This window comes from Parasteatoda tepidariorum, chromosome 4 (genome assembly GCF_043381705.1).
Source record: "Parasteatoda tepidariorum isolate YZ-2023 chromosome 4, CAS_Ptep_4.0, whole genome shotgun sequence".
Lineage (NCBI taxonomy): Eukaryota > Metazoa > Arthropoda > Arachnida > Araneae > Theridiidae > Parasteatoda > Parasteatoda tepidariorum.
In genome coordinates, this window is record NC_092207.1 from 65,356,580 (window position 1) to 65,380,812 (window position 24,233).

Here is a 24,233-nt window from a genome sequence, read left to right on the forward strand (position 1 = left end):
TAATAGCATGTGATTGTTAAATTACTTTTGTACTTTTCTCATCAAATCCAATGCACATAATTGATACTAAATTGCACAAAATGTAAGTATAATTTGTAACAATATCATATTTTACCTAGATTTAACTATGCAATTGCAGATTCAGAGATAAGTTTTATTTAAAATGTTGATCGTAAAAATATATTGTTTCCAATAGCATATTGTTTAAGTTTATTTTTTTCAACAGCACCATACAAATAGGAGGGATTAACTTCTTAAGATGAATTAAAACTTTTCGTTTTTAAAGATGTCATACAAATTAAATTATAGCTTCTTTTAAACTTTTTAATAGCCTATTTCATTGTATTTTATCAGATACAGAAACTGTGCCTAATCTTCTTTACTTCAATTTAAACAAATATTACTTAAACTAGTTCCTTTTTTTTTAGTTTTCTGGGAGTTAGACCGAAACACAACTTTTAATAGTTGAAAAATTTTAAAAGCAAGAATAATTCAATGATTCGTACACTCCATTTCAAACTTCATAATATTTTATTTCTTTACCCTAAATAAATAGCATTTTTAGTACAGTGGAAGTCTTAAACACATGTTCGTACTTGAGAATCGCAGCGAAGACCGAAGCCACAACGGGGATAACTGATTGAAACTCGATCTCCTGAGCCTATTTCAGGTTGAAGCAAAGGTTCAGCTCGTATCGTACAGGTTTCTCCTTTTTCTAGAAAAAGAAATTTAAAAATTGGTTTAATTTCATGTAAATAGATTTTCAAATTCAGGAACAAAATGCACTAATATGTTTAAATAATTTCATTTTAAAAATTCTTGTTCAATATTTCTTATTGTAATACAATGAAATGTATTAACGTTTAGTTTAAAGTTATATTATTGCTGAAATGAACAAAACTTTGACCCAGTTTCTCTTTTAGCTATAACTGAAACTTACTGACCACTTTCCGATGCTGAAAACATACATGGACTACATTACTTGTTCATATTTAGTTGTTCATTAATCTAATATCATCAGTTCTTCATGCTGTTCATTAAGATTTGCTCATAAATTTGTAAAATATATTTTCATACATTTTACAAATCTGCTGAAAACAGCATAGGAACATTCAATAATTTTTTAATAATATTTTTTTTTATAAACACAAATTAATTAAGAATGGGGATCTGTTGGATCACGAAGTCCTCAATTTTCCAATAACAAATTGCGCATTTGGGGATACTGAATTGGAGATTGATCGTTCTCTGGATTCGATCGGTGATTAAGATCGGTGGATGAATGAATAAATGTATGAATTGATACGTCCTATAAACGGGTGTGATGTATGGGTGTATCAGAAGTCGAATTCAAGGTCATAGATGGCTCCACTGGAAAACAACAACAATCTCACCCTTGCCTAATGACCTACGACAACAATAACAACTAAGAAGAGTAAATAAAAAAATCATTAATATTTTAACATGGAGATATTTGTTAGTTACTTATTACTCAATTAAATTCTTGAGATCATTTTTTGCTTAAATACCTAAGAATTTATGCTATATCAAGTATTATCTCTTAGGTAATAGATAGAGAACAACGCAGGACGTTGGACAATATCAATTTTAAACCTGGAATCGCAAAGGTAATCCAACTTTGCCTTAACTAAAATAATGCCTTGATAGCTCTTCCCACTTCATTATACCTTGAAAAATTTGCTTAGGTTTATATCTTGATGTTTCACTTAGAAAATTGCAAAAAAGTCTTTTTTATAAGAATCACTCGTTACAGATTGAAATTCTGTGACTATTTTTATTCCGAATACGCCTTTAGATTGAAAACTAATTTGAAAAGTTGAAAATTGAATAACTTTTTCTGTGTCTATATAGAAATCCTTAAATTGGGAGATTATATGTAAGTTTCAATTTGAGACCCAAACTAAAACAAAAACCACAGATTCAGGTTCTAAAAACAACAAATTTGGAAATATTTTAAAAGAAATTCAAACATCTTCAACGAGAAAAATATTATGTGAGAACTACCAGAATATAATAAACTTTATCGTGTTGGGAACACCGAAAAGCTCGGTAATTTTTAACTATTTTTTTTAATAATTTTGTTAAGATTAGCAATAAAATATGATTTTATAATCTGTGATAAAATTTAGTCAATGTATTAAGACTTGGCAATTTTATCATACTTTTTAGAGTATGGCATAAAAACCATTTCTTTAACTGAATTTGTTCTTTAGCTTTTAATTTTCTATTTGGTTAAATTTTCCTTTAAAATTAGTATCTTTTACGAAGTATATGATAATAAGAACTATAATTTTGAAAACCAGAATATCTGGTCCCGTTACCAAATGAGCAGAAAATTACTATTTATTTTGGTTTTATTAACCATAGTTATTGTATTTTTTCTAAAAATGTTGTTATCAATTAGTATATTAATTTCACCGGATTTTTCTTCACTGTGTAAATATTACAAATATCAAAATCGTGCTTAAAGTTCCAAAAAATAAGATTAAAATTTTATAATTTATTTGAGAAACTTTTTCTAACAGTATTTGCTAAAAAATATTATTAGAACATTACTAGTATTTTTGTGATACATATGCTTTGCTTGAAGATTTGGTTATAATATGTTAAGACAATATTCATTTACTTGAAACAAGTAAATTAATTTGTTTAAATAAAGGGAATTAATGATAAATAAATAGACAAATTACTTAAAACTCTTTCACACGTTTCGCAACAATCACACCTTACAAATACTGGTCTTGTGCCTTCAAGGCAAGTATTTTGTCTACATTCAGCATCAGTGCAATCAGGAATGCAAATGGAAGCTAAACTCATATGAGCAATTGCAAGAATCAGGAGAAATAGGTTCAGCATATTTGTTTCGAATTTCGCCATCTTGTTCTGAAATAAATTTAAAAAAACTATTAGCAAAATATTTTGCATTACGAATTTAACAAAAGTATATTTCATATTATAATATCTGTTAATAATGCAGATGATGCAAAATTCCACAAAACATTAAAAAATTCCTCTAAACATTATTTTTTACCTAAATGATTCATAAAAAATATTTAGAACATGTGTTTTTACTGCATTTTTATCACCATTTTGTTATGATCCAAAAAAAAAAAAATCACCGAGAAAGCTCTTTGGGAACTACACTCTTACAAGACTGGAAGGATTGCGTATATGAATAGGATCAACTATTATTGATAATAATTGAAAATTAGTTATTAACAATTATAATTGCATAATAGACATTACAATACGTTTATTTTAAGCAAATGCTGAAATACTGTGAACAAGTATTTCAATTGAATTAGAGTTAGAAATAAGTTATAAGTTAGTAAAAATAAGTCAACGATTTGCTTATAAGAAAATTTTAAAAATCAGAAAAAATAACGTTTCTAGAACTAAATTAATTATTTTTGCGAAGTTTCCATGTATCATCCGTAATAGCTACTTGGAATACTGAGTTAACTTCCCAAGCATATGAACAATGTTCCATTTACAAAGCAACTAACGGGTAAGTTTGATGGATAGATTATATAGTAATGATCACATTTGTAGTTTTGTAAGAGAATTTATATAGCTGTCTTTCTGGAAGAAGTCATATAAAGATGACTACTTCTACGAGATCTTTCTGACAAACTGAGTTCACCAATGTCCCCTTCAGTAGTAAACATAATTTCATGGTGTGGTTCTTTGGGTTTATGGAAAACATGGCATTAAATATAATATTTTGTAGGCCAGATTATGCAGGAATTCTCCTATTTGTAAAAATTAGTCCTATTACTATCCAGTAATAGGAGAATATAATCTCCTATTACATTCTCCTATTTGTCCTAAAAGATTTATAGTGCACTGAGAAATAAAAGACCAGAAAATGGTAACATTTATCGTGTTTCTGGATCTAAGGGAGCACCACAAAGATCGGTAATTTTTACTGAAATGCTTAGCAATGATTCCTATTGATGACAACTTATAATATATGGTTTTATAATATGACATAAAAAGTTGATAAATGTGATCAAATTTCGTAATTTTATCATGAAACTTTAGCGCACGGCATAAAAATCATTTATCGGTTAAATTTACTTCAGTTTTTTTTCTCATTTTCGCATGATAATAAGAAATATAACTTTAAAAAACAGCATTTTTATCATATAGTTAAAATTACCGTCAATTATTAACGTTAAAATTACCGAATGAATTGTTTATATACAGTATCTTTCTTATTACCTAAATTTTAGCAGATTTTTTTTAAGCAGTACGATAGATTATTAAAATGCTTTTCTTATAGTTTTAGTACGAATGGTTTACTTTAAAGTGGTTAGAAGTTGCACACGATTCCAAATGTGTCCCTCTTCCTCAAAAAATTGAAACAAAATTTGAAAAATTGAAAACTAAATTTCAGGCTAATTGGAACAATAGCATTTTTAATTAAAATTTATCCGTAACACATTAAAATAACTCACCTACTTCTAATCATTAACATTTAATTGAAACTTATCTATTTATATTCTCTCCACTATATAGAACGTTTATGGACCTTACAAATCATGTAATGAAACAAATAAAAATGCAGGTGTCATGCTTTCGAAATTTAGAAAAGTAAATTCCAAATATCATGAAATATAATTTAAGGTATTCTGAAATTTATGATGTGTGATAACAATGTGTTATATTGAAATATTTGAATTTAAATGGAATTGACAGAGGCAAACCAACAGTTTCAAAACTACATTTAATTTGTTCTTCATGTAAAAGAAATTTCCTAAACGTACACGGAGAAATTGGAACCACGAGCAGTACTGCATGATAATAACATTTCTGGTGAAAAAAACATAATTCTAGTTAATGATACAAAAATATACGGTATTTACAACATTCATTTGGTAAATTTTTCGTTTATATGATAAACGGTTAACCAGTAAGTCTGGTTTTCAAAACTATAATTCATGTTACCGTATATTTATATAAAATGCAAAACTGGAAAGTAAATTTATGCAAATAAATGGTTTTATGATATGCTCTAAGATATAGCGGAAAATTATCAGTCGCATTAACAAACCTTATGTTTGATTAGAAACAAATTAGCATTGTAGAATCGTATTTGATTCTTAAATTTACCTAAATCACTACTAACGCGCTTCTGTAAAAATTACCGATGTCTTGATGTTCCCATAAAATCCAGAAACATGGTAAATTTTACCATATTCTGGTAGTTTTGACCTGACTTATTTTTCTCAGTGGACTAGAAGCTATTCTATTTACTCTCAACAACGTTGAAATGTTTTTAATCCCAACTACAGTCCTAAAATCTGTCATTTAAGTTCCTAAATAATAAGATCGGAAACTTTATATATCCGTTTGAGTTATTTTATTCCAACGTAAAAAAAATATTCTGCTATGCAAATATTAGATACTAAACTAATCTATGAAAAAAAATTTGCATAGAAATATATTCCAAAATTATACAGGGTGTTTATAAATTCCCGGATCCATTTTGATGCTTAATAACTCATAAAATAATAAAGATAGATTAAAATTAAAGCATAAATGGTTAGATAGACTCAATAAGTTTCATGACCCTTGTCAATGAACTTCCACGTGTGCCCTCTTTGTCGCACGGAGAATATCAAGTCGATAGTCAATTTCACGCCAGGTAGCATCAAGCATGTCGGCATCCACCGAGGCTATTGCGATTGTAATTCTGGCTTTTTGGTCATCAATGTTCGACACGATCCTCCTGTAAACATTGTCCTTTATAAATCCCCAAAGAAAAAAGCTCAGCGGCGTTATATCAGGTGATCTGGGTGGCCAAGGAAAGCACCAGCGATTTCACAAACATGGTAAATCTATTACTTTTACTTTACGTATTTTTACTAAAACAAGTTTTGATTACTTTTTAAACGTCTCGTTACATCTCACAACCACATTTGAAATCATACATTTATGTATCTAAAATTTTTTTATAAACTTTAGGGATGGATTTCTTTCAGTTTATAATGTTATTTTCAAAAACTGACTATTAAACAAAAAGAACTTGTATAAAATATTTTTTTGGTCAATTTATAGTTATAAATGTATGTTATATGATTTAACAAACACTGTTTTCAAATTTACAAACATATCTCACATTTAAATTTTTTTGATTCAGAATCACATGCATAAAAACGAAGACAGTGAGGGAAACTGCGATCTACTCGAGGTCCTTTTGTGCTAAATCCATTATAGCTGGGATTCACCTAGCAGTAATCTCCAAGTTCTGAAAAAGTACAAATATAAAAAATGAGATAGTGGTGTTAAAGTCAGCTAAGAAATGTTTCGTGATGTACACTATAATTCAAAAAGTCTCTTTGAGAATTGTCTTAACAAAGAGTCTAATAATATAATAGCAAAAGTATGAATCAAAATTAACGAATTTTATGAAGCATGTAGCCATGGTAAATGAACAAACAAAACTCAATCTAAGGAAATCAAAGGAAAAATAAATTTATTTGAAAACAGCTACATCCTTCCGAATTAAAAATTTTCAAAATACAGATGAAATTAGTGTATTAAATAAAAACAATCTCGAATAAGGTACAAGCGAAAAACAACATCAACCCTATCTTTAGTATAAAAATTTATAGAAAAAGAAAAACCTCTATATATTAATAGCCTCCACTGTTAAAAAATCTCCTTCAAAAAACTTTTTTTTAAAATTGGTTAATTATTAGAAAACATTCTTCTCAGTCTAAATGAACAAAATGCTTCAAAAATATAATTAATTTGGTTGCGCGAAAAGCAAACGTCGAGCACTAGGAACAAATTATTTTTAAAAATTAAATAAAAATAAATAGGGTACAAATTTTACAAGAACAAGTCTTAAGAAAAGTACTATTCTAGAGTTAGATGTAAAGGGTTACAAAACCGTACATTTTCGTATTCATGTTTTTTTAACCGTAGCAATTGTTAAACAGCTTCAAAACCGTAAATATAAAAAAATATAACTCACCATAAGCATTACGGTTAATTGGATGGACAGCCTGTTGTCGGTCATTTTACTGTAATTTCAGAATGAAAATTTTTAAAGTGTAAAAGAAGTATTGCTATTTTCCAAGCATAAAATTTAGTTTTAGATTCATTTTCTTAACAAGCAGAAAACTGGATCTGCATATGATTGGTTTAAACACGGAATGTAGAGCTCAAAAAACTGAGCTTCACAAAAAAATCCAATTATTTTTAATTCAAAAACTACATTTTTTTAAAACCGTATGAAAACAAATAATATGTTTCGTGAAGTATAATGGATGGCTTATTCAATAATTTATGATAAAATTCATATTGATAAGGTCAAAAAAGTTTTGCTTTATTTGTTTAAAAAAGTTATTACGTACAAAGAATTTAAAATTCTGAAAAACTTTTCACTTAAAAATGTTTTACAAAAACTCATGTGATATTTTCTATGTTTTAAAACAGTTTTTTCATTCGTAATCTACTAAGTTAAGTTTTACTGCAATACATGTTCTTTTTATTTAGGTTCAAAGATTCAAATAGCAGCATTATTTTCGCAAATTGAATCGGTATTTTTTTTGCAATTATTTTTCAAAATACAATTTTATAAGTACTTGATACAGAAAATAAATTGTTTAAAATGTTCATATCTAGAATTTTTTTACAAGTTTTTCAGCACTCGTATCCGACATATACTTCTCTAGTATCAGTCGGACAGTCATCTTTAGTACATAATTTTCCGTCGCAGTTAGGTTTGCAAACGTCTGAAACATTTACTTGAAAGGGGCAAAATATATCCGAAATATTTCAAGCATTCTCATTCCTGAAGCCTAAAAAATATATAGCTTTTAAATACAGTAGAGAACCGATTATCCGGAGCGATCGGGACCATCGCTATTCCGGATAACTGATTTTTCCGGTTTTCTGAATCGCTACAAAAAGCCGTTTTTTTTATTGTTAAACCCTACTTAAAAAAATTATATTTGGAAATAATCTTAAAAAGAAGAAAAAACGAAGTAATACACTTATGATTATTTCCAAAATGATAGTAAGCTAAACATCTTTTCAAAAAGAAAGAAAAATCCTAAAATCTTATGAAGAAAAAAAAATTGTTTTTTAAAAAAATGGCGGAAAATTTATCGAATTTCGTTCCGGTTTTTTGGTTTTCCGGTTTTCTGATTTCCGGATAACGGGTTCTGTACTGTATATTGAAAAAACCAATATATAATATTTAAACTATATTTATCCTTGTTTAAAACATTATTTGGCGTATCATTATTATAATTACTACATTTCCATACAACAAAAAAAATTAAAAAATCATCAAAAAATATATAATAGTTTTTGTGGTCATCATGCTTCCGAACAGCTTCACATTATGAAGATATATATTACATGTATCCTTTTTCATAAACTTCACTCTTAAAAATTTCAGAAAAAATTGGTTAAGTAGCAATTTATTTAAATGTTATTTTACCATATTGAAACAAAACAGTCAAATAATCATAAATAAGATTGTATTCAAACCGTTAACTGTGAGAAAAACCGTTTATTATCTGCTTTCAACTAATACGGTTAAACAGCCAGAATGTTATCTCACCAACTAAGCCCACCTAATGAAACCACTTAGTTCATTGCATCTGGGGTATTATAGCCGAGAGGACTAATATCTCACTTTCATGACAGACAGAATGGGAATTTGAGTCAAAGCGTTAACCCCGCAATATTTCGTCCATTTTCTTGATGACATGAGAAGTTTCTAGTATGATGCACTCTTTAATGCAAATTACCTAACAAAAAACTTATGTCCAATTAAATTCTTCTTTACGGTTCGGAAACTATGCTAATTTTAAATGGTTAAAAACAGTATAGTTCTGTATTTATGGTTTTATAACCATACTAGTTGTAAATGGTTTGGTTTTGAAACCATAAAAGTTAAAATATGTAGAAACTACATGAAAACAGAAATAATTTCCAGATAAGTTCATAATTCTAGGTTTGTTCTCAACATTTTCAATAAGTTTGAAACTTTATAAGAAAATGTTTGAAACATAACTAGTACTAGGTTGCTTCCTGGGGATAACTTTCAAATTGTAAGTAACTTCAATTATTTGTTTTCCTTTCAAATATATTTCTATGATTGTCTTCATGGTCTAAATCTCTAAATTACTTGAATGAAATTTGTTAACATAACACAAAATATAAGCTAAATAAGCTATTTTTCTTAATAATACCAGAATTTAAAAGATCAATAAAAGCAAATTAGAATCTAAAACATAATATTTTATTATTGTAATTCGAGATATTTTTTTTATTTATTCTTAAGCTCTTACTTCAAATATAATTTTTACATGATCTTTTAAATTTACATTAGAATAATCAAAAATAAATAAAATCCTGTTCTAGGATGCACATTAGCAGATAAATGCATATTTGTAACCTGCACCAATATTTGACTTATAAGAGTAGCGTGCTTAACTTGACTTATAAGATAAACGTGCCTAACCATTTTAGCATAGTTTCTATAGTTCACAGGATCTATCTGATAATACAAAACCTACTTTTTGATGTATTTTTCTAAAGATATAAGTGCAAAATTTTTAAAAATTGAGTGAAAAAACAAGTGAAAAAACAAGTAAATTTAAGTTTTTATGCTGTTAGAAATTTCTTGGTTAAAATAGCTAAATAGCAATTTATTTAACTGTAATTTTACATACTCAAACAAAACAGTAAGTAGCATTAAAAATTGATTTTAAAACTGATATGTGTATGGAAAAAATACGTTTATTGTTTTTTTTCCTGATACGGTAAAACGACCAGAATTCTATCCGCTCCAACTAAGCCCACCTTATAACATTTTGTATCATGCAGCTGGGTACGTACGTACAGTATCTGGGAGTCCTAATCGGTCAATATCGTGCCCTTCTGAACAAGAGTTTGACTTCCAGTTACTACAACACCCTTCTCACTCTTTCAATGCATAAAAGGTTTCCATTGTCCTGCAACTCTTCAATCGGTGCCTTGGACTATTAAAATACGAAACTATCCCTCACGCATAAATGACGCAGTACCCACCGAGTTCCGATGGCCGTTTAAGCTTCATTTTCGTGGTTTGGAAACTATGCTAGCTGGAAATGGTTACAAAACCGTATAGTTTTATATTCATGTTATTTTTAACCGTACCAGTTGCTAACGGTTTATGAACCGTAAAGGTAAAAAAAATAGTCCCAAACCATAAACATTATGATTAATTAGATAGATTGATTGCTGCCGGTCATTTTACCGAAATTTCAAAATGAAAGTTCTAAAGACGTAAAAGAAATACTGATATTTTTCCATCATAAAATTTAGTTTTAAATTCACTTTCCTAACAGCCAAATATCTAGAATGATTTATTTAAGCATGAAATGTAGTACTCGAAAAACTGAGCTTCACAAAAAATCCAATTCCCTAATTCAAAACTAAGTATGAAAAATCGTATTTTTTTAACGGTATCTAAACAAATAATATGTTTTCAATTGAAAAAAAGAAAAATCTATAACTTTAACTATTTTAATAACACTATTATGATATAAACATGTAAATTGTAATTGTATATAATTGTATGCAACTACTAAGTATATAATAGTGCGTATAATGATAGAAATGCTGTATATAATTGTTTATTACTAATAAGTATGTAATAGTGTATATAATGATAGAAATATTAGAAATATTATATATAATTGCATATAACAATTATTATAATATAAACTTATAAATTGTTGTCGTGGCCATGTCGTACGATATATTTACAAATTTCTCAAACTGACTATAGATTGGGCATGTTTCTATTTCATTCAAATATATTTACTCACATTAAAAGTTGAAAACAAAAATTCATGTTTTGCTAGACCAAGTCAGGAAATTTAAATTAAAATATAATTTGAAGTACTTTATTTGCATAGATACTAAATCTGTTCTCAGATACAATTATATAACGATTTTTATTTAAAGAATTGTATAACCAGCTTTAATATAAGAATTTTAAGCAATTATGATAGTGTCTCGAAACTAAGCATGAAATATGGCTTCTGAACTAAAACTGTATTTATTTAGCTTTACAGTAAATTACATTTTTATATCTGATTGAGAAAGCAATATCTAATTCAATTCTAACTAAGCTTTATATGTCATAAATCACTTTGATTGCATCACTGGCACTGCATCATGAAGAACGCGTTTTAGAAAATTGAAGTAATTTTGCTTCTTTAGCCGTCACCAAAAGTACTTCCAATTGTATTATTATAATAAAAACAACTTCTACAATTTATATAATGCAAACAAAATCTAATTTAATAATTGAAAAAAAAATGAAATAAGTGAAAAATAAATAAAACTGCTACTATAGTTTTTCTGCAAAAACTTAACTTGTAGAAAATTTTGAAACAATAATCAGTGCTTAAATATCTCCAAAAAGAATGGTATGCACAAAAACAGTTCAAAGAATTGAAAAGAATGTGATGTATAGAAACAATTCATAACATTAAAAATAATGCCATATTTAGAAACAGTTCATAGCCGTAAAAAGAATGACATATATAAAAACAGCTGGTAGCATTTAAAGAACTGCAATTATTAAGACAATTAATTGCTTTATAAAGAACATGATATATAGAGATAATTCATAGTATTAAAAAGTAAATAATTCATAGCATTAAACAGAATGTGGTTTATCGAGACCGTTTATAGTATTACAAAGTATAGAATATATAAAAATAGTTTATAGTATTAAAAAGAATGTGATATCTAGAAACAATTCATAACATTAAAAAGAATGGGATAGTTAGATATAATTCACAATAGTAAAAAGACTGACACATATAAAAACAGCCCTTAGTATTTAAAAGAATTAAATGTATAGAGACGATTTATTGCTCTAAAAAGATCATAATATATAGAGACAGTTCTTGGTATTAAAAATAATATTATATATAGAGAGATAATTCATAGCATTAAGCAGAAAGTAGTATATAGAGAAAGTTTATAGTATTACAATGAATAGAATATATAAAAATAGTTCATACCATTGAAAAAAAAGTTGTTTAAATGACGATACTTAAAGGCATGAATTTTTGAAAAAGACAATTGTTACTGAAAGGATTTTGTTAAAGAGAATTATCGATGCAAGCATAATTGTCGCTGGAACGAACTTAATAAAAATGTGCTTTGGTGAAAATACAATACTTAAATCTAGGCAATAGAAAAAAAATTTTGATGAAAATAATTTTTAATGTTTCTGCATATTTTAACGCAAAAAGTTGCTTCATGTAGTGATTTAATTTGCATATTCTATAATACGATATAAACATGAGTCGATTTATTACGTTTTTTGAGAAGTGGAAAAAAAAACATGAAGACAAAACCATTGTCAAACATGTTCAAATTAAAAATAGGTTTATTTATTGAATTTTCATTAGGAGAATTACTACTTCATATTTACATTCAATCTTTAAACGTTATTAAACCTGTGAAACTAAAAGTTTTTCAAAATCCAATTTTACGAGATCCTAAATGGTGTTTAACTGAGAAATGTAATTATTTTTGTTAATTATATAATTTCTGAAATGAATTAAACTTACAATATATTTGTTTTGTGGAATATTTTTTCTTAATTTTCTAATTCTGAGTCTATTTATTTAAAATGGCGCATTTATTTAATTAGTTTTTTGCATATGTAACGATGCAGGAAACTTAATTCTGTTGCGAAATTATCCGTTAGTACAGATCAAGTAAAAATCTAAATTTTCATGTAAAATAAAAATCAAATGCCAATTTGTTTTCTACCTTCAAACTATATTAAGTGCTAAGTAATTTTTCTATTATATCCAGTAATACCATTTTTTTCGTATTTACAGAGAGACAAGTCATGGTTACATACGTAATTTTTAAATTACATATGTAACCATTCACGATATATGTAACTATTTATACATATGTAACGATCCAGGAAAACTATTTCTGTTGCGAAATCGTCTGATGGGTCAAGTGTTGTGTTGGTAGATCAAGTAAAAGCCTTAATCTATTCTATAAACAAAGGTTAATTTGTTTCCTACTTTTCAGATATAATCATCCTAAAGTGCTTAGTAATTTTTCTGTTATATCCTGGAATATTTTTTGTCTTATTCATGGAAAGACAAGCCATTGTAGCATATGTAGTTTTTAAATTACCTGTGCAAAGATTTATGATATATTTAACGATTCATGCATTAGCAACGATTAAGGAAATATAATTCTGCTGCAAAATTGAGTATTAGTACTTCTCAATTAAAAACCTTAATTTTTTTCTATTAATCAAATGTCAATTTGTTTCATACATTTCAAATATAATCAGTATAAAGTGCAAAGTAATTTTCTGTTATATCCTTGAATATCATTTCTCCTATACATAGAGAGATAAGTCATCGTTACATGCGTAATTTTGAAATTATCAAAATTATTTTTTATTATCTTTTTTCATATTTATAGAAGGACAAGTATTAAAAATTTTGAAATATTTAAAGCTGCTGTGTCCCGGTCCTGATTACTTTAAGCAAAATAACATCCTATTTTTTCTTCTTTTTTGACAAAAAGGTTCACCTTTCGAAGAGAAATTGTAAAGGCAAAATTATATAACATCTGGTTTAATGTATTTAAAAGAAATCTTAAATCAACAAAAATGTTGCGTGACAAAAAATTTCTTGTTTAAATATTTTTTAGTTAAAATTCGTCAATTTATTACTTTGAATTTCGCATTGGTGCGTATTTTTAGATATTTTAGGGAGCTTTTGCGTTACATAAAAATGAAAAAAGCTGAAAATAAAAAGAAAGAAAGAAATTGCTCAGGAGAACAAAAAAAGTTTTAAAAAATCAAACTTCAGGTCCTGACAGTATACGTTATTTTTTTAGTTTCGTTGTAAAGTTTTGTAACTTTACTGAAGTGACTTTAAATGGTCCTGTAGTGATAATGATTTTCAGTGTTACAAATTTACAATTTAACCGATAAGATTTCGATAATTACTACGATATAACTTACTCATTAGGCAGGTTTTTTTTCGCATTTTGTGTATAATTACTTAATATTACTCTTTGTAAACATATCTTTTTATCTTTTAACTTGCTTAAAAATATCCCATACATATATTGAAGTTTTATCCTTCATTTCCTATCCTTTTTAGGATAACCATTTCAAGTTTTCTTAATTTTGTTACTCTGGGTATAAAAATACTTTTGCAAAAAAAATAACAATAAGTAATAAGAGAGTTCTTTTTATTTTTTGTTGCTAATATTTTTTGAGTTTTCAATTCTTACATAAAATTAAAAAAAAACTTTCAATCACTGCCATGTTCAAGATAATTGTCAGCTATTGGAAAAGCAACAAGTTTATTAAGTTATTTTTTTTTGCATTTCATAAAACTTATTTTGAGTAAGCAATTAAAAAATAAGTTATTTTAAATCATGTCGGATTTGTACGAACTTTGGTAGTCACACTATAAACAATGTGTACCACCAATTTAAGAAAAATAACCTTTGTCTAAATGCGTAGATTACATTAGCAAATCTAAAAGATTTAATGAAAATGTATCATTAGAAATACACTAAATGTAATAATATTTTTAATAAAAATATGTATACAATAATACCTTAGTCTTATCATTCCTTAGTCACGAGCGATAAATCCACGCAAGCAAGTTTCCAAAAGGGAGTAACAGAATTATTTATTTTATTTATTTATTATTTTATGTTTCAAACATTTAAGACGCTTTTAAAATATTCTTAAAAATGTTTCACTAGAAAAATTATTAGTTTATTTTTATGCAACTAACAAAGACATTTTTGTTTGTATGTTTTTGACACAGATTTAAAACTATAGGAACAGTCTTTTAAGGCATAAACATTACTTTAAAACGCAAATGAATATTTTTTAACTTTTATTTCATAGACTTTAACCTCCTCCCCCTCTCTTTCTCGTCAAAATCACGAGGTAAATTTTTGCTCCTTTTTTTTCATGCCTGTGATATTTTCGGGCTAGAGTGATCAATAGTAAGGCACCTTCAGGGCTTAAATATATACTTCTCTTGTACCCAGAATTTTTTTATTTCTCAGTTTACATACTAGTTGGCTGTATCAGGCATTTTTTAATGTAACTGGATATAGTTTACTTGAAATTCATCATACGCAAAAAAATTACTAATATTTATTAATGATATGTGATTATTTAATAAAATCTTAATGTTTAAAGCACGTATTTTTCTAATTTTCCTTGTTTACTGGAAAACTAACATTCTATTTTAATAACCCTGAATGTTGGCTTCATTAAAACAATTTAATTTTTCAAATTGCAAGCTAAAAAAAGTTCAAAAATAAAAAAAATCATACATATTTTGTACATATACCTTTAAGTTATATGTTATAATAGTTATATGAAAAATTCATGTAAAAGTTTTTTGAGTAGAGTTTTTTGGATAAAAAATAGATATTGCTTTGACCATTTTCTTGAAAACAATAAGATCGTTAAGGGGGTAATGTGTAATTATTATCACGGGGAGTTCAATTGATTCGAATGTATATTTCAAGACGGGATTGAAAATTAAGCAGTATCCATTTTTTGGAAATATTAGTGCTTTAATATACATCTCGGATATTTTTATTGATTTTAAGTAAAAGCAACGATTAGTAACAATAGGCATTTAACTAGAGACAGTGCAAGTTACAAACATTATAGTCTAAAATTATAGTACATCATAATACATTTATTTAACACTTTATATATATTTTAACACTTTATTTATATATTTTAACACTTTATATTCCAAATTTAGTGATCATGGGTAGTGAAAAGAAATTTTTTGCAATTTTTATGAGTCATTTTTTTATTATATGTTAGATAATACAGCAGACACAAGTATTTGTATTAGCATCACAAATCAAAGCTTGTCCACATTTAGGAAAACTTACATCAACCCTTGGTTCTGGCAGTGATTTTGTTCTTATTGGTTCAGATCTCTGGATTTCGCAGTGGTCTCCTATGCCTAAAACAAGCAAATATTTTTTACTAATTTTAGGTTTCTTTCTGATAAACTGCTGAAAACTAATATTCCTTATTTGAGTAAAAAATTAAAAGAATTATCACGTCTAAAGCCACATTACTTGTCATATTGCATGCTTACTCGTGCATTGAAACCCACTGTTTCGATATGGTGCTATTAATAGTAATAATATTAATGACATCATGCGTGTATCTCAAAACTAAAAATGGATTCAAATACTTTATACCAAAGTGGTGAGTGAAAATCAATGCATAACTTTTAAATTTAGGATTTTCATTGCACCATGAAGTGTTATTTAACTTAACTTGGTGTAAAGTAGCCGCCATCATTTTTGTTACTCAGTACTCTAAAATTTATAATTTCAGTAAGATATGATACACATAACAGTCAGTAGAGCTATTTTTACGATATAATATAAAGCAATAATTTAATCATTAATATAGGATGCATGCATTCAATGCTTCTTAAAATAAAAGCAGATTATTAATCGTACACCCTTCATGTTGTTGCTGTTTCTAATGCCACGTGCCAATTAACCAGCAAGCCTGCTTGGTGAAACTAAGCGAATTTTAAGCATTTCAGGGGATGTGTTTCCTGTTTATCAGTTGCACCATGCATGGCCAAGAATACGTCTTCACCACTCATATGCGTCACAGTCAGTTTTAAAGAGCCGACCCATTCATACATCCATTTATTCATTCATCCAAAGTTCGTAATTCGGACCTGAGTCAGAGAATGATTAATCTCCAATGCAGTACCCCAGAGGTATTGATTTGGAAAGGGAAATTGAAAGACTTCCTGATCCAACATATTCAACTTGCACCAGTCACCATTTATTATGCGGGGAATCTTCAGCCGGTGGGGATCGAACTCACTTCTTTTTTTTTGTGCACTGTATACCTTTTAAAAAAACATAATTATTTTTACTATACAACTAAAAACAGATAACTTATTACGACAATTAACTTCAGTATATTTTGAGCATCGTGGTGACCAACTCAAACTAGATTATAATCTTCTCTATTAGAAACATACAATATCGATCACCTGCCCTCTGATGAAATTAAGGCCAATAATGGTGAAAATAATTCATGAATTTAGTAAAAGTTTGGAGTTTAGTGTTAGCTTTATCATTTATTGGAGTTTTTTATGTAACTACACCCATAAGACTGAATTTAAGCTCTCTTTTCGTGTTTAAATTGAAACAAGCAAACAAAAACTCCCACAATTTTTGAATTTTTCAAAGCAAAATTTGGATTGATATTACAATACAGTTTTCTCTGTGGAAACACGCATAAGAATATGCACTATTTACATAATTAGACAGATTCCTGATAGAAAGTCGAGTATAATTACATTGCCCTCTAGTCATAATCTTTGTTGACTATAGGGCAATACAGTTACACCAACTTTACAGTTATATAGTTATACAATACTTTTACCAAAAATTTTATCTATTAATGAAAGGAAATTTAAGTTCCTTTTTAAAAATATTTAAAGTCTTCAATAAAATAATTCTGGAAAAAAATTTATTGTTTAATAGGGGAGATGAGCGCTAGTGTGGACAATTTATGTAAATTTTTGCCGAAACTCTAATTAATTAACACTAATAGAATTTTTCAATATCGTAAATGTTTATGCTCCTTTTAAAATATTGTTTTTTTTAACGGTAGGCATTGAACTCCCGTTCTTAGTCTTGGAGAAACCTGAAGTGCAGCTCATTTAACGTTACCTGATGGGCACCTAGAGGAGCAATATTACACAAACTGCACTGCCTTAGATACCCGTTCATAGGATGGGCCACATTCACACATCACACAACTGAGAACATACCGCAGAGACAAACGTTCATGACCTGAGCGAGATTCGAACCCGCATCCATTGCCTTCACTGTGAAGCACGATAACCAATCAGTCACCTGACCAGTCACTTTAAATAGTACATAAGCTACTTTAGATGTGTACATTTTTATTAATAATACATTTTTAAGTTGTAAAACACTAGATCCATGTCTGAACATGTGAACAAGTCTTGAACCAAATTATTTATTCGATTGCCTGGATATTGCCGAGACAGCCAGCCTGGCTGATGTGGAGTCGGGCCCATGTCCTGGAGGTCGGGAGTTCAATCCCCACCAGATGAATTTTTCCCCTTTATAAAATGGTGACTGGTGCACGTTAAATCTCTCGTGGCTCTTCCAAGTTTAAACAAATTAATATATCTAGAGGTACTAGATCAGAGATTGATCGCTCTCTGATTCAGACCAAAATTATGATTTACGGATGGATGAATGGTATGTTAATTCTCTCTGTAAAACGGGATGTGACAAATGCATGTTGTCCCCGGATTGTCATCAGGAATGTTTCACAGACCGTCACCAATAGTTCGTTGCACAGCTTTAGTGGACGTAAATAAAAGTGCCAAGTATTATTGCTACTATTTGAAGAAGAAAAAATTAAAACCAAAATTACTAGTTTTGTCTAAAAATACATTCTTAAGTGAATATTCTTTGTGCAATCCTTATAACATTTAATTTCGAAACTTAATAATAAATAGAATACTGCTAGAATGAGAGATTTTTCTGGAATATTAAATGCATAGTACGTTTTAAGCTTTACTATTTAATTTTTGATGTGTTCAATTTGTCTGTCATGACTACTTCAATTTTCAGTTTTCCTTGCATTCGTATTTGAAATATTGGCACCACTAAAGCCCCACTGGTAGCTATACAAATATTGTGCCAAGCCTTCTATAGTTCTTAGAGAAATGCTCGTAAAGTCATTAACTTAAACTGAATAAATTGAAATTTTCGAAGGCGTCTCCTACCTATTATGATGAATATCTATTTAGGCTGACACTTATGAAATTTAAAAGAAAATGGTAACTGAAATAAAGCTATGATTAAAAAATAATTCCGAAGATGTTACTAAAGTATTATTCATGATTTAAATAAAATGTGGTTCAAAATATTTTTTTTTTATTATTTAAAGAGAAGCTACAAGGATTGAACAAAATAATGGAACCACACTTCTGAACTAACACATTTTTTTTTCATTTTTCTCAATAAATGATTAGAGAATCATTTTATAACTTCAGAAATGTTTATATTATAGGATTTATCATACTTCTCAATGAGGTTTAATGCTTTAAGAGATTTAAAAGACCTACAATAAATGATCCAAGGAAAATAATATTGTTGAAAATCTTTTGCCTAAAAATGAAGAATGAATTTGAAACTTGTAACAATTGTTTTTGCTGTAACATAAGATAACTGTACAAAATTTCGTAGGCCTATCTTAAATATTTATAAAAATATTGAAATTTTTATAAATTAAAAAAACTAAGTTTTTTGTCTTACGTTTTATTGATATAAATTTAAAAATATTCAATAAAATTCGACAGAACTTTTAGAGAAGTGAAAAATTATTTACAAAATTATTGCTTTAAAATTTTAAAACAATGTTTAAAACTACGAGAGAAATGAGCAATTAAAGTAGCACTTTTATACTGTGCATGAGCGGAAAACATTAGATTTTTTTTCTCATAATCTTCTAGAAAATTTTATTATGAGATTTGAATATTTTAAAAATTTAAGAAGTTTCAAGCAATTTTCTAAGTAGTTTTCGCACTTTCTAAAGGAAAGCTCAAAATAATAAGGCGGGTTTCGACAAATTTCATTTTGAACAGTGAAACATGATTATCAAAAATGACACCGGCGTTGTTGGGGATTATTCCCGATAAAAGCCTATTTTCTTTCGCCTTTTTTCTTTCTTCATACAATCATATTTCGGTGTATAAACGCTTACTGTATAGAATTATCATGTTTTATTTAATTTTGTCTTTTGCTTTTAATTTTTAAGATATTCAAATCGAAATTTTCTCCTTAGTTGCCAAATGCGATTCTTCACAAGACTATGAGAAAAAAAATATAAAAAATGTTCTTCTCATGCGCAATATAAAAGAACTACTTTAACTATTAATATCTTAGGCAATTTTAAACAAAATTTTCTGAAATTTAAAAAAAAAAAATCATTTAGTAATTAATTCTAAATTACTCCGAAAATTTTGCTTAATTTTAGGGAATATTTTAAATGTTATAGCAAAAGAAACTTAAGACAAAAAATATAAGTTTTCATAAAAATGTCAATATCTCCATAAATATCTAAGTAAGCTTGCGAAATTTTCTGCAATTTACGCTTACCGTAACCAAAATAATTGTTACAAGTTATTTTTACAATAATAATACATTGTTGCAATTATAATTATAATAAGTACACATGCGATCAAGCATGCAATTTTATGCTTATTGCTGATGAAGTTATTCTCTTGCAGCTTCACTAATATACATATTAAGCAACTCTAATTTGATAAGATATTCTTATTTTGGGGAGAGTTCTTGCCATTATTACTTAATTTAAGATTACAAGTGCATTTAAATTAATAGTTAAATCTTAAGATTAAACATTACCTAAAATCTTTTCACAAGTTGGACAGCAATCACATCCTACATATACTTTTTTAGTTCCTCTCGGACAGTCTTTTAGTTTACAAGTTGCACCAGAGCAGGTAACGCCTTCGCATTGCTCAAATTCATCGCTATTTGCATGAGTTATGGCCAATACAATAAGAACTATCTGAAACATTTTGGCTACACGAAAATAAACAACCTGATAAAAAAAATTTATATTATTCGAACATTTCAAGCACACCCACATATCAAAAATTCATAAAAATTTAGCATTTTTTAAAAATAATTTTGAGCAATTACTTTTCTGAGAAAATATTATGCTTAAAATTCAAAGAAAAATATCAAAATATGATATGATTTGCGTGTTTAAATTAGTAAACATTTTCTGTGAAATATGTTCACTTACCTGTCTCATCTCGTTCTGAGAGTTTAAAAGGAAACTCTTGTGTTTTACAAATACACTTTATAAACAAATATTAAGAACGATGAATTGCATAAAAATCCTACTTAAATTAAAATATGTCAAAAGGGAGGAGCAGGTGTATTAACATAATAAACAGGTTTCATACTCTTTGGGTATATAGAACAATTGTGCAAATACTAAGAAAGAAAAGTATCGTGTCATAAGAAATATGAAGCTGGTGAAAGTGAGGCGTATCAGACCATGGCTACAAATAAGTAAATAAATAAAAATAATTAAATGCGATATTAGAAATTATTAAAATAAAAAATATAGGAATTTGTATTGTTTCACACAAATAATGTTGATCTAGCTAATTGCGTGTACAGGGCGAAATGAAAGTTAAATAAATCAAAAGAGTTGCGTTAATTTAATTAACACGACGAAAACTTGCACAGAACTGAAATATATATACCAATACAAATAACAAAGCTAAATTTCAATTTTTTTTAACTAACTATTTTTTGACTAACGTATTTATTTTGGTTTTTGACTGTATGACTAGAAAGCTCGAAATACTTACCAAACCAACAGCGGATAAGCTGGTCATCGGAATAGACCTTCATAAAAATTAAAATTATTTTCTTCAATAAAATTTTTTTTCTGTGTAGATAAACCACTTGAATTTTTTTGCAGTTGAAAATTGTTTCAGTAAGTAAAGCTTTTAAGATAAAAATTAAAAAACGATTTGTTGTTCTCTGAAAAAGGGCTTAGCATTTTAAACAGGAAAAAAAAGTTATTTGGCTGAATGGCGATGTTGGAGGATAGCAAAGCAAACGAGCTACTTTTTTGAACTGTGGACTTATTTACTATCATTAATTATCTTTGTGTTAGCAATTATTGTATTTTATTTGTATTGTATTGTATTGTATTTGTTTTGTATTGTATTTGTATTTGTATTGTATTGTATTGTATTGTATTGTATTGTATTGTATTGTATTTGTATTGTATTTGTATTGCATTTGTATTGCATTTGTATTGTATTTGTATTCTATTTGTATTCTATTTGTATTCTATTTGTATTGTATTTGTATCATATTTGTACTGTATTTGCACTGTATTTGTACTGTATTTGTACTGTATTTGCACTGTATTTGCACTGTGTTTGCACTGTGTTTGCATTGCGTTTCTATTGTATTTCTATTGTATTTCTATTGTATTTCTATTGCATTTCTATTGCATTTCTATTGTATTTCTATTGTATTTCTATTGTATTTCTATTGTACTTGTAATTTGAATTACTTTTTCGCCAAAGAGAAATGAATTTCTACTGTTATATATTTCTTTTAATTAAATGAGTGCACGAATCATAATCAGTAAAAAAAAAAATTTAGTTTAATGGCGCTGTTTAAAAACTGAGATACAGCGCAACGAAACTTACGTTAAAAAGTTAGTTTAAATTTGTCTTTACATTTATCTGACAAGCTCAATTGGTAATTTAAATCAACTTTTGCTTGCCGACTTGTTTTAACTTTTTATTGAGTCTATGTGAAAATTTTTTTGCTATTATATATTTTTTTCTTTTCTTAATATTCATACCCAAAAAGTAAGACCTTATTGATTTAAGTCTTAAATATGAATTCTTTAATTTATATGCATTTTAAGGACATCTATACGCTGTTGGAGCCCAATCTCTCGCAGTCAACATGTAGTTTACAGAGAAGTTGCTTTAGCGACTGATATTTAGGGTTGTCATAGTATCAGTGTTTAATAATAGTGTTAAATTATAGTGTTTAATAAATTTAAGTCCCTTGAAATTCTATGTGAATGGCCCTGTGAAGAGTAAACTATCATCACTACTTGGAAATAATCAGTCTACCAGTCACCGTTTGAATCTGCTTGTCGTCATCTGTGATCAACACGTGTGATTTTGCCTTTGTTTCGGGTTAGTTGTAACTCACTTCTTCTATGAGTTTTTCAAATAAGAAAATTTGCTTATAAGATTTGAGAGGGCAACAACAAGTTTTTTAAGAATGTTAATATTGTGAAGAATATTTTTTTTAAATTTTTTTATTTCCAATGAGCAGCACAATCGGTCTTGCCGATGAGCAGACCTAGTGCGTTCTCCAGAGGTGATATCCACTCTTTCAGGACCGCCACAATGGGTAAGATACCGTTGGTTATGTGAATTTGGACGTCTATTTGGATGCTAAAGTGCACTAGGAATTCAATTTTGCGGAAATGCCAAGAGCCAATAAAGCACTCCAGGGATCTTTTACAAGCCGCATAATCATACGACATGGCCGCTGAGGATTTTCTGCATCCCGAAAATCCGGTGTCTGGGCAGGGGATCAAACCCGCAAACATTGTGAAGAATATAAGCTCCAGTATAAATAACGAGACAACCAACCCCGTGACGCACACTTTCGACATTCACGCTTTTGCTAGTACGCTGTAATATTATTTTCTTGAAAAATTCTATCTTCTTCCACCTTTTTCCGCTATGATGAAAGCCAAAAATGGCGTTTTCAATAAGTATTTTCCTTCTCTTGCCGGACGGTTATTTGGTGTTATTTTTTTTTCTTTTTTTTTTCTTTTAACGTTGTGAAATCTTGCTGCGCATCCAATAATATTTTTAATAAAATAAAAAAAAATAATTAAGATAATATTTTTTGATGAAACTTCTCGAACAATCCTTGTTGAAGGTTGTGGTGAAAATGACATTAACAATTGTACTTCCCATTAGACTGTTTTTTTTCGCGCAATATATTCATTATTTTTCAATTGACTAAAATGTAGATATAATAATATAATTTCACTAATTAAACTTTTCTTATATTTATTGTTAATGTTTCAAATGTTTATTGATCATTTAATCTAAGTCGTTGAAATGTTAAACTTTCATTGGCTCTTTGTTCTACTTCTTGCTCCCTTGTGATGCTGGAAATTTATATGGACTGATTCCCTAATAAAGCCATATGAAATAAACACACACACACACTTTTCTCATGTTGTAAATCACGTCAAATATTTTTTTTAAAAACACTAATTAATTTCTATTTTTATAATAATTTATTACCTTTTATTTACATTTTCTTTCGGCACAAAAATAATCATCACTTTATGTATATTAATAAAATAACTCAGTGTTGATTGAATACTACACGAAATATTAGTTGAAGCATACGAAGGTGAAGCATTATTTTACTTATTTTACTTTTGATTCCAAAACAGTGTTTAGAAGTTCTGAGGGGTGATGAAATATATACATATATATATATATATATATATA

General features: G+C 27.9%; 2 protein-coding genes and 1 long non-coding RNA gene across 6 annotated transcripts in view; all 3 read right to left on the minus strand.

Annotated features, from left to right (window-relative positions):
• Positions 1-24,233, minus strand: part of LOC107452389 (zonadhesin-like) — a 547,551-nt gene that overhangs the window by 175,881 nt on the left and 347,437 nt on the right. The gene's annotated exons all lie outside the window — the stretch shown is intronic.
• LOC122271809 (uncharacterized) lies at positions 513-4,567 on the minus strand. 3 transcript variants are annotated; one of them, XR_006226606.1, is made up of 3 exons: positions 4,482-4,567; positions 2,712-2,904; positions 513-715 (listed from the first exon to the last, which is right to left on the minus strand). It is a non-coding gene; the product is annotated as an uncharacterized lncRNA (long non-coding RNA). The 3 variants fall into 3 exon arrangements; XR_011636700.1 differs by lacking the exon at positions 4,482-4,567 and adding an exon at positions 4,327-4,473; XR_011636701.1 differs by lacking the exon at positions 4,482-4,567 and adding an exon at positions 4,246-4,473.
• On the minus strand, positions 15,772-21,099 carry LOC107455493 (uncharacterized). Of its 2 annotated transcripts, none has more exons than XR_011636613.1 (3): positions 20,842-20,864; positions 20,542-20,740; positions 15,772-16,055 (listed from the first exon to the last, which is right to left on the minus strand). XR_011636613.1 is itself a non-coding variant. In XM_043054220.2 (3 exons), the coding sequence occupies exons 1-3, from the start codon at positions 20,954-20,956 to the stop codon at positions 15,907-15,909; spliced, it is 357 nt and encodes a 118-aa protein (XP_042910154.1). In that variant the 5' UTR covers positions 20,957-21,099; the 3' UTR covers positions 15,772-15,906. The 2 variants fall into 2 exon arrangements, 1 of the variants encoding a protein (XP_042910154.1); XM_043054220.2 differs by lacking the exon at positions 20,842-20,864 and adding an exon at positions 20,948-21,099.

Bases quoted from the DNA above. Each gene is read 5' to 3' on its own strand.
- LOC107455493 (XM_043054220.2), bottom strand. The intron at 16,056-20,541 runs GTAATGTTTAAT...TGCTTGTTTTAG, and splicing joins AACTTGTGAAAAGATTTTAG to GCATAGGAGACCACTGCGAA.